Here is a 14,482-nt window from a genome sequence, read left to right as displayed (position 1 = left end):
CTCTTACTAAATCTAACCGTAATTTTATCAAAAGAACACATGTGGACACTTGGGAAAGTCAAATTGTGTCATGAGGCCTGTAAAACCCCCCTAACTAAGTCCCCTGTCCGACCCGCCCTCCCGGATTGTCTTTCCAGAGACAAACCCTCTGCTCCTAGCTGCTTACGCCCTGTTTGCACAGAGCATTTGACTCCGTGTGGTGGGCTGGGCTTCTGCTGTGGAAGATCCAGCTGGCTTTTACCACCCACCCAGCCCCCCCATGTGTACCCATTTTCCCGGTCTCCGTTCCCAGCATGATTAGGCGACCATTTTTGTTAAAGTACATTTTTAGCTTTTACAGTATTAAAATCAAGTAAATATTCACATTGGTGAACCCCAAATGTATACATGGTAACATTTTCTTGTGTGACTTCTCCATTTCCTGGAGTTACTATTTACCTTCTTTTTCATCCCTAAATTGTAAATTGCCATCTCCTCTCCATTCTTTCAGGGACTAGAGGCAATGCAGCCTGGTTTTTTTGGTTACTTAACCCTCCCCTTTCCTGCCCTCTCTTAGAACTCCCCTCCCTCTGCTGATGTCTCAGGCGGTAGCTCTCTGGGCTCTGTCACCATCTTCCAGAGAACTCTCCTCACCTCCTTCTTTTTTTTTTTAAAAAAAATTTTTTTTTTTCAACGTTTATTTATTTTTGGGACAGAGAGAGACAGAGCATGAACGGGGGAGGGGCAGAGAGAGAGGCAGACACAGAATCGGAAACAGGCTCCAGGCTCCGAGCCATCAGCCCAGAGCCTGACGCGGGGCTCGAACTCACGGACCGCGAGATCGTGACCTGGCTGAAGTCGGACGCTTAACCGACTGCGCCACCCAGGCGCCCCTCCTCACCTCCTTCTATGCCGGCTCCCAGGTTCCTCATCTTGGTTTATTTACTTCCTTGTCTTGTTAGTGCCCCTCTCCCAGGAGCTTCCCCAGCACCAGGGCTCCTGGGCAGTGAACTTGCCTTGGCCAGGCATGCCTTAAAAGGTCTTTATTTTGCCCTCACACTTGATTGGTAGTGTAATTGGGTGGAGCGTTCTAGGTTGGAGGACATCTTCCCTCAAAAGTAGCCTCAGGCGCAGTGTCACTGTTGAAGACCTTCTCCTCCTTTTCCAAAGTGTAGTAGCCTGAGGGATGGCCCCCAAAGATCTCCAGGTCCTCATCCCTAGAACCTGTAGGTGGCACCTTATAAGGAAAAGGGGTCTTCGCAGAGGCGACGAAGTGAAGGACCTTGACATGAGGTGATCCCGGATTATCCAGGGACCCTGAGTGCCATCACACGTGTCCTCAGGAGAGAGAGGCATGAGGCTACACTTGGCAGGGAAGACCAAGTGACCACAGAGGCCGAGACTGGAGGGATGTGGCCACAACAGAGGCAGCTGGCAGGGGCTGCAAGCTGGGGGCTGTGGGGTAGGACACCACCCCCCACCACGGCCAGGCCTCTGGGGGAGCACGGTCCTGCCAGCACCTCGATTTGGGCCCGTGAAACTGATGCTGAACTTTTCTGGCCTCCCAAACAAAAAGGGAATACATCTTTGTTGCTTTAAGCCACCAAGGCTGCAGTGATTTGTGACGGTCTGGCCAGCAAACTCATGCGGGAAGCTGGTGGAGCCTTTCCGGTCCCTTTGCCAGCTGTGACTTGTGGTGTCGCGCTGGCACCTCAGAGTGCCCTTGCCCCCGCCACCGAAATGCACGTCCCTGGCCCCGGGACTGCCATGTGCCGGTCTTCCTGTTATGCTTTCTGGGCGATGTCCTCGACTGTCTTCTCCTTCTTCTATTTATTATGGTTAAAAATGTCTGCAACTCTATTTTTAATTTCCTAGAGCTCTTCCTCGTTGCCTTTAAAATAGCTGCCGCCTCTCAATGCGATAGCTTCTCTTACTTCTCAGAGATTAATTATAGTTTTTTTTCCTAACTATCTGCTCTCCATATTACCAGAGTTCCCTGTTTTTTATTCCCCATTTGTCTTGGTGAATTTGGGGCGATCCCCTCAAATAGCTGGGGATCTTGGCTGTCCATTCATGCTGAAGACTGAGTTGGATGTGGGTTGGAAAACCTGAGCACGGCGGGGCTCGAGGGCCACCGGCCTTGGAGGGGAGACTGAGGCAGCCGCTTCCCCGGTGCCCACCAGGTGCTGGTTGCTGCAGCCCCGCCCTGGACTGCTGGTTTCCTAGAGAGGGGTCCTCGCTGCCTGCTGCCTCATCAGCCTGGAAGCCACTTTGTGGAAGGGGAGGGGTTTGCAGCGTCCCTGTGCTGCCTGGCCTCCCTTCCCCAGTTCCCTGGGCTCTGTCTGCCTCCCTGCCCCCAGGTGAAGCCTCTGCAGGGCCTGGTGGCCAGAGCATCTGGCTTGCCTGGGTCTCACTTCCTGGGGCTCCACACCCGTGTCCTAGGGGCACAGGGAACCATCATGGGCAGGGGGGGAGTTTGGGAAAACTCAGGACTTGACCACAGGGGACTCGGGACCCGCGTGGCCCTCACAGGGGCCACGAGTGTTGCTCTTCCTCACCGGTCTTTACCTACAGCCGCTTCTGTTCTTTAACTCGGCATCACCACCGTTCATCCCGCTTTTAAAACAGGAGCCAAGAGTCCTCCTTACCTGCGGCTGCCACCCCTCATCTGAAAGGTGCTGGCCGTCCGATGGCGCCACGTTTCTTAGTTCGGTTCTCACGATCTCTTGCCCACATTAGAACATCTTCCTCATTGTTTGCTACCTTCTAGCCTTGCCTCCTCAGATCCAGCTTCCTCGCAACGACCCGAGCGGTCCCTGTACATTGCAAGTCTCTTTCCCTTGCCTGGTTTCTTTGGTGGCACCTCCTGACCTTGGAGATATAGTCCACGCCCCTGGCCGTGCACGCGAGCCCCTGACCTGGCGTCAGAGTCCACGCGTCTGCCCTTGGGCTCCCCTGGGCACCTTCACCCTGGCCTCTGGCCTCAGTGGACATCCACTAGGCTGGCGCTCCTTTGCCTTGGCTCCAGCTGCCCCACACCTGAGCCACCTCCCCCTCCTCCTCATCCTTGAAGACTTGGCCCGGTGTCCCTCCGGAGGTCTTCCTGCTCACTGGTCGTGCTGGCACTGCTCACTGCTCGTGTGTTTGCTGCCTCCCACTCGGCCCTCCCTGGTGGGGGCGCTGATCACGATCCCAAACAGCTCCAGGCTCTCAGGGCCCTGCTGCGGCCTCTGTTAGGATGAGCAGGTGAGAGAAGGGGACATCTTTAACAACCGGTGCTCCCCGGTCCTTGGTTTTAGGGTCTCTTTAGGTTCTGGTCATTAGTGGGGAACCTGGGTCTGTTAGTTTCCGAGGGCTGTCATAGCAAAGTCCCCAAACATATGACAAAGATTTATTATTTCACGGTTTTGGAGGCCAGAAGTCCAAAATCAATGTCGGCAGGGCCTTGTTTTCTCTGAAAGCTGTAGGGGAGGATCTTTCCTTTATCTTCTAGCTTCTGGTACTTCCCAGCAATCCTTATAGATGCATCTTTCTGGACACATGGCCGTCTTCTCCCTGTGTGTCTTCACATGATCTTCCTCCTGCGTCTTTCTCTGTGTCCAAATTTCCCCTTTTTATGAGGACACCAAGCATATTGCCTTTAGGGCCCACCCTGGGGACCTCGTTTTGACTAATTACCTCTGTAAAGACCCTGTTTCCAACTAAGGTCACATTCTGAGGTGCTGCGGGTTGGGACTTGCATAGATCCCCTTGGAGGACTCAGTTCAGCCCATACAGTGGCATCTACTTCCTGCCATCTTGAGATTAGGGTGAACTGGGTAAGCACGTGGGGAGGAGGTCCTGTGTGACTCTCCAGCCGGAGTGCTGTGCTGTGAAGGGGTCAGGGAGCTTCCTGGACTGCCTGCATGCCTGCTCTGTTCTGGTGTCCCATCTCCCTGAAAAGCCACTATCCAGCCACTGTCCAGAATGGAGGCTTTAGTGCCGGTCGCCTTGCGCAGCCCTCCTGGTTCCCACCTTTTTTTGACCTTGCCCTTTTAACTAAGCATCCTTGTCAACACTTTGGGCTCTAATCTGTGTGTAAGGGGCATTTGTATGTCCCGCTGACTTGTGTGTGCTGATCCTAGGGGGGACCAGGCCATATTAATCTTTGTCTCAGCATTCCACAATGTTTCTGGAAACTCTTGTGACCTATTCATTCGTTCGTTTGTTCATTCATTCCCGAGACATTTAATCTCGGTGTCTGGCACAGTATGGAGTGCTAGGGAAACAGTGAAGGACCAAATAGACTGAGGATCCTGTCCCCAAGGTCCTTAGAATGTCTTGTGGGGTGGGTGAACGAATCATTACAACGTTAACTGCTCCTTTCCAAGGACAGATGTGACCTCACCCACATCCTCCACAGACAGGACAGTAGGGTGTGGCAAGAACAATGACAGATCTTTCCCAGGGTGGGTATTGAGCTCGCCAAGGAGGTTGGGTGTCCAGGAATGCCTTTCTGAGTGAGTCTAAAGGATGTGGAGAAATCAGGGCAAGTGGCCTTCTGACGTTCTGGTACCTGGGCAAGCAGGTCGGCCGTAGCTCTCCTTTTGCACCAGGGGGCAGTGTTCAACCTGCAAGTGTCCCTGCCCTTGACCGAGGCTGGGACAGGGCAGCCACTGTGTCGCCAGTTTGCCCCCTCCTCATCCCTGTCCTTCCCTGCTGCTGCCCTGCAGGCCCAGACCCCTTGCTCACCTCCTTTCTCTGAGCCTGCTCCGTCCCCCTGCCCACAAATCCCAGCAGCCCACACAGTGCCATTTGTCCCAGTGTGGCTATTTCACCTTCTCCCCTCTGCCTGCTGCCTTAAATCAGGGGCTGTGGGGGTTTTGTGGAGCCTTGTCGGCTGGTTCTGAACCACAGTGGCCTCTCAGGGTAGGAGCCGGCTGTGCGGGCCCCAGGCCACGTGCTGTTTTTACTCCCGTCTCTGTCTTTGGTATTCTCGCTTTCCTTTCTTCTTCATCTGTCACCTTCACTGTCTTCCTGTCCTCCCTTCTGCTCCCCCTACCCAGATGTCTCAGCCTTAGTCAAGCCTCTCTCGGGCGCTTCAATACCAGCTGCCGCTGCCTGCAAAGTCCAACGGAGTCCTTTCCTTTCATCTGTCTCTGTTGGCCGCCAGCCCTGGGGCCCCATTGGACACGTTGAGGACAGTGCAGAGCTGCTTGGAGAGAAAACTCCCCAAGGGCAGCCCCACCCATCAGAGGCTCGCTTCTGCTACGGCTGGAGTCCACTGCCAAGAACTCCTTCCTTCTGGTTTTGACCTGCTTTTGCCGGCACTGCTGAGGCCAACTGGGGGCCGGGGAAGGAGCACGATGATGGTACTGGTGCTGGGAGGGTCGGGAGAGTAGATGGATAGGAGTCTTGTGAGTTACTTTGGAGATTCCTGAGGCCTGTTTCTGGGCCGCTGTCCTTTCTCCTCACTCCCTCTGGCTGCCCTCCCACACACCTCTGACCTGGATGTGCTAAGGAGCTTGGGAACTGGGGGTGGGCAGTCCAGACTGTGGGCTTCTAAGACTGCCATCAGCCAGGTACTCCCAAAGCAGGGCCATGGCTTTCCCTTCCGAATGTGCCTCCCTTTCCAACTGCCCACAGCTGTCCTCTGAGGCTGCAGGAGGTGCTGTGTAAAGAACAGGGATATTTAGGGTGGACGCAGTACAGATCCTTGAAGGAACGTTCCGGGGCCTGACACTTGGGCCGCAGCAGGCTCCTCTGGCTGGGAGCGCACACACCCTGAGCACAGTGGTCATATTGTCTGGACCACAATTTGGACGATGATAGCTCGACACCAGGATTTTGTGCTGCTCAGGGTTGCAAGAGGCAGCTTGGGAGATGTAGTTTTGGTCGGAAGTCGTGGGACTTCAGATGTCTAGGGACATTTTGATGATTTATTGGAGTAAGTGAAGCTGTCCTAGCTTATCGGGGACACATGATTGCTGGCGCTGTTAGCCTGCCCTGGGGGGGGGGGGAGTGCAGAGCCACTGGATGCCCTGCAGGAAGTTCAGGCCAGTGACACAGTTTTTATCAGGAGTCGGTTTTTTGGTTTTTGGTTTCCAAGTGCCTGTCACACTGTGCCTCTGATAAAGGCCACAGCTTACTTCGCTGGTTGGTCATGACACCATGAGCCCTGAGAGATCAGAGCTCCTGCTCTGGAGGGCAGCCTGCTGGGTGACCTGGGCTGTTACTTAATCCCACCTGCCTGCTTCCTTATCTGTACAAGGGAGCGATAAGGAGCCTATTACGTGAGTTAGCACTTGCAGAGCATCCCACGCAGAGCCCAGCACCTGGTAAAGGCTAGAGGCTCCGCCGGGTTTGCTGGTCACCGTGTGTCCCCACCTGCCTGCACCGGCCTGGCACGTAGGTGGAGCGTGGTGAGTGCTGGGTGTCGTAGAAGCCAAGTGGGCAGGTCATCGAGATTGGGCAGAAGGTGTCCAGACCTTCCCCCTGCCTCCTTCCACAGGTTCTTTAGGCACCTTCCTGACTTGGTTGTCATCACTACCTTCTGGAAGGGGAACACTGAGCGTATTGATCAGTGTTGGAGGAGAGATTGAAGCTCGGGGAGAAGTAGAAACCGTGGAGTCCTGCTGAGAGGCAGCGGGGAGAAAGCAGGTGTCCAGACACTCCTTGCTTCGCAGCGCCTCACGCTTGCCTGCAAGGCGTTGTTTACACGTCCCAAGTGAGAGTCAAAGCCGTCTTATTCCCCATCTCTAATGCACAACCCGAGGCCAAGGAAAGAGATCTGTCAGCTGGCATTTGCAAAAAATAGCAAACAGCCCTCTCTGGGACTGTCAGCTCTCTGGAGAGGAAACCAGGATGAGATCTTCGGGTGATGGTTGCTTTTCTCCTACTCACCGTTTCTGTCCCCACCGCTGAGGTCAGAGAAGACTTTTGCCCTGAGCATCACCAGCCCGGAGCAAGGCCCGCTGTGCTCTGGCAGCATCTGAGCGGCCTGTCCTCCTGAGGAGGCCCGCCCAGCGAGGCTGTCCTGTCCGGGCGAGCGCCTCCCTTGCTGAAGGGTTCCAGTTGTGTCAGGGAGGGTCTGCTGATGCGACACCACGAGGGCTTTCCAAGATGCTGAGTTTGGTTAACGAGGCCTTTGGAATCGGAGATTCTCAAACAGTCTATGACCTTGAGGATTTCTTGGTTACCATCCACCAACCAAAAACCCGTGGTGGGAGCCTGGCTCCAGCCCCACCCCACTCACCCGTGACCAGCACTTCTGCACCTTTGCCTGTTCTCTGCCAGGTGTGAGGATGACAAGGAGGCCACCTGGAACAGTGCCTGAGGGAAGGCCTGCACTCTGGAGGCTGTTTGGGGGAGAGTGCCACTGTGAGAAGCTGGCACTCAGGTCACACTCTGTGACGCCAGGGTTTATCTCTGGGCGAGGGGCCCCGTGTCATGCCAGAGGCAGCCCCGGTGGGAGGGCTGCGGGAAGGGAGTTTGGTGCTCCGTGGCCTTCCCACTGCCCTCCGCTCCCGCCCCAGGGGCTCTGCTTCTACTGGTGGGTCTTGCGGGTGCCTCCAGCAGCACAGCTTCCGGCCTCCACTTCCCCCACCCCCAAGCACCGCACAGGGGCCTCTCCTCCCTCCAGGGGTGGGAGACGGGGCGAGGTTCAGGGAGGAGTGGGAGTCTGCCCACTCAGCCCCTCCCTTTGGCCCGTCCCAGAACCCTCAAACTCAACATACCCAGAGAGGACTCATCACACACATGACCCACGAATGTCCCGCTTCCCGGAAGAGAGGGCTCTGCGAGGCAGCCGACCTCTGCCCTGCAGTTTCCCCCAGCTATAGTTGATTCTGGAAAGGCCTCAGGAAGCACCGGGCAGCTGACCCTGCACTCCCCTACCCCCAGGGGTCAAGTCTGGGAGGAGAGTGGAATTTGACTAGGGGAAAGGCTGGGTGCTGAGTTAGCCGAGTTCTAAGAAGGGTGGAGATGTTCTGGGAATGAGGTAACTTTTTTTTTAAAAATTTTTTAAAGTTTATTTATTTTGAGAGAGAGAGCGCGCGCACAAATGAGGGAGGGGCAGAGAGAGAGGATCTCAAACAGGCCCCTGGCTGCCAGCACAGAGCCCGATGTGGGGCTTGAACTCACGAAACCGTGAGATCACGACCTGAGCTGAAACCCAGAGTCGGATGCTTAACCAACTAAGCCACCCAGGTGCCCCATGGGGTGACATTTTTTTATTCATCCCCGTGTCCTCCTGTCCCAAGCCTAGCATTGGGGGCGGTGGGGGGTGTCGGGGTCACATGTGACTCAGCTGTGAATGGAGCTGCACAGCTGTGTCTAGGCTCTGAGGGGAGCACGACTGGTGCCTTCTGTCCGGACTGGCCTCTCCGGACCCTGCCCCGGCTGCTCACCGATGTTTCTGTGCCTTTAACCGCCAGTGGCAGCAGGTCCTAATCACTCACGGCTGTCCGCTGTCCCCCTGCTGGCTCGTGTCCTGCCTCAGATCATCTGCCTTGCAATCTTTCCTGGCCCCAGGGGGTCAAGGGAGCAAGCTTGAGGCTGTGAATCACCTACTGCCTGCGTGACCCAACCTCCCTGCCTCCCTTTGCCTTGGGCCCCACAGCCACCGTGGGCGTCCCTTACCCTGCTTTCAGTCTTGGCCACCACCTAGGCTTCCAGCACCCTGGTGCCTGAGCACCGTGTATGCCAGGGCCAGTGACCTCAGGCGGAGCAGCCGCTGGCCCGTGGCCTCCCTGGGCAGAAGCAGCTGTGGGCCCCTGGCTGGTGCAGAGTGAGTGCTGCGGGGAGGGCCCACTGCGACTCCCTGAGTGCGGGTCTAACTGCGCACGGGCCAGGTGCCCTGGGGCGGTGGGCCTGGTGCTGTGGAGGGGGCTCAGGGGCGTGGGTTGTGTGGGGCTGCGTGGAGACGGTTCCTTCTTGTCCCCGTGCTCTTGTGGGAAGAAAGGACGGTGGGAAGATGGTGATCGCGGCCCAGCATTTACCGCCGGGCTCGGCGATCCCCAGGACGACCTGTCGAGGTTGGGAGTGGGGGTGCCCGGTTTCACAGATGATGAAATGAGGCCTTGATTGTCCAGATCTCACGGCTTGTGGGGACCCTACTGGGGGGGCAGTCCCAGGCCTGTGGACTCCAGGCTTGAACACTGGGCCGCCAGCAGCTAGACGGGGCTGCTCTCTACTCCTCTTTCTCCACTGCTCTGGCTTTGGCAAGAAGGCCCTGACCTTTCCTCTCTGTGAGCTTCTGCCTGGCTCTCTCCTGCACCCCAGGGCCTGACCTGCCTGGACATGGCTTCAGGGGCATCTGGAGGCTCCCGCCTAGATCCCGGCTCTTCCCTCCCAGGGAAGGCCTGGCTGCAGCATCTGTGAGGATCCAACACGAGAATGTGTGTGGAATGGCCACCGAGGCCTGGGGGTTTTCGGGCTCCCTGTGTCGTCACTGTGAGCTGGGAGGCGCTGGCACCCACTGTCCACCTAGCCTCCAGGGATCCCTTTCTGTCTCTGGAAAAGGGAGAGGGCAGTGTGAGGGGGCATTTAACATGAGGCAGTGGGTAAGTTCCTACATGGTAGGAGCAAACCCACCCAGGTGGGAGAAAAGATTGGGCCTCCCTGGAGACTTCTGGAGGTTTGTGACTGTTAGGGCCCGTGTCACCTGCTGTGAGGCTGCTCACCTGTAGACAGGTGAAGAAGACCCATAGCCGGTTCTCCCGGGCAATGGGTGCGGAAGGTGAGGTGGCCCCCACCGTGCTGTGGGGAGAGGGCCCAGCCTCGTTCACTGGCAGCTCGTCTCACAGGACATCGCGGAGTTCTCTGTCTCCCTCGGGGAGACGGTTCAGGTGCTCTACTTAGCTTTTTTTCTGCAAAGATCTTCTCTCTCTCCTGTATGTCTTCATTGCGCCTCTAATTGTAAATAATACATCTCTGGTGGAGAAAGTATAGACTGGAGAAGCACAAGGAAGGAAAAAACCCAACACTGAGCCAATTCTAGAACATAGGAGTGAGTGATGTGCTGACAGAGCTCCTTCCAGTTGATTTCCTTGCCTAAAAAAAAAAAAAGCTTCATGAAATCATATTTTTACCTTTTAAATTTCTGTAGCATCACATCCTAGCATAAGCAATTCCTATGTCATCAGAGCTGTGCACTCATTTTTTTTTTAATGTTTATTTTTGAGAGAGAGAGAGAGAGAGAGAGCGCGCATGTAAGTAGAGGAAGGGTGGAGAGAGAGGGAGACACAGAATCTGAAGCAGGCTCCAGACTCTGAGCTGTCAGGCCAGAGCCCGATGCGGGGCCCGAACTCACGAACCATGAGATCATGACCTGAGCCGAAGTCAGACGCTTAGCCCACTGAGCCACTCAGGTGCCCTGAAACACTCATTTTTAATGGCTACATAATGTCTGTTTGTATAGATGTCTTCCTGTTGGATCCATAAGTGGTTTCTAATTATTTGCTACTGTAAATAATACTGTTTTGAGCATCTTTCTGCACCCATCTTGGTTCCCATTTTAGAATATTTCCTTGGGTTGGATTCCTAGAATGGTAACGACTGGGCCAAGGGGTGTAAGTATTTCAAAGGCTCCTGATAGGGTTTCCAGGGAGCTTTCCAGAGAGCTGCCCTGATCTCCAGACCTCACCTGCGGGTCTGTCTCCCATAGGCCTTGCCAGTGCTGAACCTGATTATTGCACAACACTGTTGCTAATCTAATAGGCAAAGTGCCACCTCACTATTCTCTTCTGTCTGTGTTTTCTCCTGAGGTGAAACTGCTAAGGGTTCATTAACCGCTTCTGTTTACTGCTCTGTTGCCACACTTGTCCTAAAGGAGCGTTTGCCTCTTCTTGGCTTGACCCCGTGTGGTGGTTTGGGCTCTTTCTACGGGGCCTTGTCCCAGCTGCAGATCCGCCTGTGGCCGTGAGCAGAGCAGGCATTCAGTGCCCAGGACGAGGCGAGATTTGTACCTCAGGCCTGCTCTCTGGCGTGTATGCCGTCGATGGCCAAGGGGGTGGGTTCGTGAAGCTCTGCCAGGAAAGAGCTTCCCTCCCCGGGGGGCGGGGGGTGGTTATCTGAGGCAGATCTCAGAGGATCGGGCTGCTGGTGGATCTGTGAGGGGGAGACAGCACGGTAATAGCTGAAGATCGCTGCACTTTAAGTGGCCTCTAGAAGAGGAGGTTTCTGCCACCATTTGAAGAAGTCTGCACTTCTGAAGTCTGAGTGGAGGCTTGGATGGCTTCCTGAGACAGCACTGGTGCAGGGGGGCTCCTCGGGAGATCTGTCGTCACCCTCATTGCCTGGCCAGGCGGAACCCTGATGGAGGGACACGGGGGTCAGCGTGGTGTGGGAGGTTCTCAAACCCGGGCTGTCGGGCCCCGCAGAGGGCACCGAAGGGGACTCTGACAATATGCACAGCGAGGGAACACAGGGCCTCTGGTTCACTGCCAGGATTGCTTTGAGAGCTTGTAGTGTTATGAAAGTTGTCAGGGCACTAGGGTGGGCTGGGTTCTGTTTGGGCTTGACTTCGCGCCCTGCCCTACAGCCAGTCAGCCCCCCAGGGAGTGTTGGGCTTGGCCGGAACTGAGGAGGGAGGGGGTGCTGGCTTTTGTGTGGGGCTGCCGCAGGGCTGGGATGGGACGCTTACTCTTCCTAGGGAGACCCTCTGTGCCGAGGCTGCTCCAACCCGGCTCTTGACTTCCAGATGCTGAAGTTCCGAACCATCCGTGGGGGCCTGAGGCTCCTGGGGATCCGCCGAGCCTCCACTGCCCCTGCTGCCTCCCCACACGTCCGGCGCCTGGAGTACAAGCCCATCAAGAAGGTCATGGTGGCCAACAGAGGTGAGTGCCCTTGGGCCCAGTGAGAGGAGCCCAGCACAGCCTTAGCGTCCCTCTTCTGCCCTTGCCCTGTACACCAGCTCCCCGCCCGCCTCTGCTTCTGTAAGGACCCAGGAATCTAACGTCTTGGCCTGTTGCCCCTTTCCTCCAAGGTGAGATTGCCATCCGCGTGTTCCGGGCCTGCACGGAGCTGGGCATCCGCACCGTGGCTGTCTACTCGGAGCAGGACACGGGCCAGATGCACCGGCAGAAAGCAGATGAAGCCTACCTCATCGGCCGCGGCCTCGCCCCGGTGCAGGCCTATCTGCACATCCCAGACATCATCAAGGTGGCCAAGGTGAGCCGGGTTGGGCCTGGACCCCGTGCCTTCCCCATGCTGGGCCTGGGCCGCAAGCCAGCCCACAGTAAGTGCTGTGAATAGGTGAATGGGTGAGTGAATGAGTGAATGGAACGAGTGAGGTGGGGGCAGGTATGGGAGCCACGGGGTTTGGTCTGGGCTTGTGTGAAGGAATCTGAGAGATGCCTCATTCCTCCGATCCCTCCTGCCCCCAGGAAAACAATGTGGACGCGGTGCACCCTGGCTACGGGTTCCTGTCAGAGCGCGCGGACTTCGCCCAGGCCTGCCAGGATGCCGGGGTTCGGTTCATTGGGCCGAGCCCTGAGGTCGTCCGCAAGATGGGAGATAAGGTGGAGGCCCGGGCCATCGCCATCAGTGCAGGTGCATATGGCGGACGAGCCACTGGGGGCCGTACGGCTCCTCAAGAGGGGCTGTCCGAGGAGGGGGCTGGCGGGTTTGGGCAGGGAGGACCCACATGCCTGTCTTCCAACAGGTGTCCCCGTGGTCCCTGGCACGGACGCCCCCATCACCTCCCTGCACGAGGCCCATGAGTTCTCCAACACCTACGGCTTCCCCATTATCTTCAAGGCCGCCTACGGGGGCGGGGGACGTGGCATGAGGGTCGTGCACAGCTATGAGGTGAGCAGAAGCCCAGGGCTGGGAGCAGAGCAGGGAGCCCCGCCAGGCCGTGAGGCCACCCATAGAGCAGACCCTGGGGTTCTGACAAGGGGGTGGTCCTGCAGAAGGTGAGACAGAGCTTCAGGGCCCCATGTCTGCTCGCCTTGCCTGCCCTCTTAGGAGCTGGAGGAAAACTACAACCGGGCCTACTCGGAGGCTCTGGCTGCCTTTGGGAATGGCGCACTGTTTGTGGAGAAGTTCATTGAGAAGCCACGCCACATCGAGGTGCAGATCCTGGGTGAGTGGGGGCATTTGTGGGGCCACAGCACAAGGCAGGAGTGGAGCAGGCCTGATCTTTCTGGGCTCACGACGGCTGGCCTCCAGGAGCTGTCCCTCCGGCAGACCCTTCCCCAGGAAGGGCTCAGGCCTTGGCCGTGGCGGTTTCCCTCCTGGCTGCCCCCTACCGCTGGGAGCAAGCGCTGATTGGCCGCGGTAGTTGTGTGGGGGCTGGGGGTGTTCACGAAGTGTTTTGGTCCCTGGAGAGGCTGAGGCCGGTTTACCTTTCACCGCAGGAGACCAGTACGGGAACATTTTGCACCTGTACGAGCGAGACTGTTCCATCCAGCGGCGGCACCAGAAAGTGGTTGAGATTGCTCCTGCTGCCCACCTGGACCCCCAGCTTCGGACCCGACTCACCAGTGACTCTGTCAAACTTGCTAAGCAGGTGAAAGGCGGGGGCCTTCAGGAACAGTCCCTCATGTGGAGACAAGGAGCCTGTTCCTATAGGCTCCCTCTGAGCTGCTGCCGGCTTAGGCCTCATGGCCAGTGGTCGCTGTCCAGATGTGGACAGTCTGCCAGGGAGCTAGGACGTCCAGAGTGACTGGCTCTGGGAGGGAGTGGGGAGGGCCATCATGGAGGAGAAAGGGCTGACGTAGCATCCTCGGGGTCCTCCCTGTGTGAGAGCAGAGGTGTCAGGCCCGGGCCCAGAGGCCAAGCCTAGAGTCCAGAAAGGCTGAGAAGAAGGAGGGAAAGAGGCCACTGGCCACACCCTCTGCACAAATTGAGCTTCTGCGTGGCACCAACTAACCCCTGGAACAAAAGGCATGAGATCCAGTGGTTTCTGTCAGGATTAAGAAGCATTATTAAGGCATTTCTTCCATTCATTCTTGACCGTCCCCTGCATCACATTTGTTGCCACCCATGGACTTCTCAGATCCTCCTTCTGCTAATCTTTGCTCTACTGGGTCATGGAGGCGGCTCCCCCAGCAGTGACCTGCCCCGCTAGGCCTGCCCGGGAGAGCACCCACCCGGGCCAGGCCTTAGCAGGGGTCCTGCTGTCTGTTGTTCTGCCCCCTCCCGCCCCCAGAGTCCAGGCATCCCGCCCCCACTTCCGCCTCCCCTTCCCAGGGCCAAGTGGGAACATCTCACACCTGCCTTCCCCAGCACCCCGGCGGGCCTTGGTCCTGCTCTCCCTCTCAGAGTACTGCTCCCTCAGACCTCTCAGGAGGCAGATGATTCCAGAGCCTTCCCCAGCTGAAAGACAGGGTTGGTGCTCTGCAGAGAGGCTTCAGCCACGGTTAATATGAGGCATTGATTAGGATCTAATTTAGAGTTGTCATTTGGGTTACTTCGTATGAGGAGTAATCTTACCTGGAGTTGGGTCTAATTTATCGGCTCAGGCCATGTATCATGGTATAATAGATTTGAGGGAACTGACTGAAGTCTACTATGTGGT

General features: G+C 56.8%; 1 protein-coding gene across 3 annotated transcripts in view; it reads left to right on the top strand.

The window, feature by feature from the left end:
- PC (pyruvate carboxylase) overlaps nucleotides 1-14,482 on the top strand; it is a 102,368-nt gene that overhangs the window by 67,351 nt on the left and 20,535 nt on the right. For all 3 annotated transcript variants that reach the window (XM_047071108.1, XM_047071109.1, XM_047071110.1), the window contains exons 3-8: nucleotides 11,660-11,795; nucleotides 11,945-12,129; nucleotides 12,345-12,510; nucleotides 12,623-12,768; nucleotides 12,928-13,045; nucleotides 13,320-13,471. In XM_047071108.1, coding sequence (XP_046927064.1) covers nucleotides 11,660-11,795; nucleotides 11,945-12,129; nucleotides 12,345-12,510; nucleotides 12,623-12,768; nucleotides 12,928-13,045; nucleotides 13,320-13,471 — 903 coding nt within the window. The remainder of the gene's footprint in view (nucleotides 1-11,659; nucleotides 11,796-11,944; nucleotides 12,130-12,344; nucleotides 12,511-12,622; nucleotides 12,769-12,927; nucleotides 13,046-13,319; nucleotides 13,472-14,482) is intronic.

This window comes from Lynx rufus, unplaced genomic scaffold (genome assembly GCF_022079265.1).
Source record: "Lynx rufus isolate CCGP_SWC_20201006 ecotype Redwood Valley unplaced genomic scaffold, mLynRuf1.p SCAF_9, whole genome shotgun sequence".
NCBI classification, from domain to species: Eukaryota; Metazoa; Chordata; class Mammalia; order Carnivora; family Felidae; genus Lynx; species Lynx rufus.
Note: the sequence above shows the minus strand (reverse complement) of the source record. Positions and strands in the feature narration are given on the sequence as shown.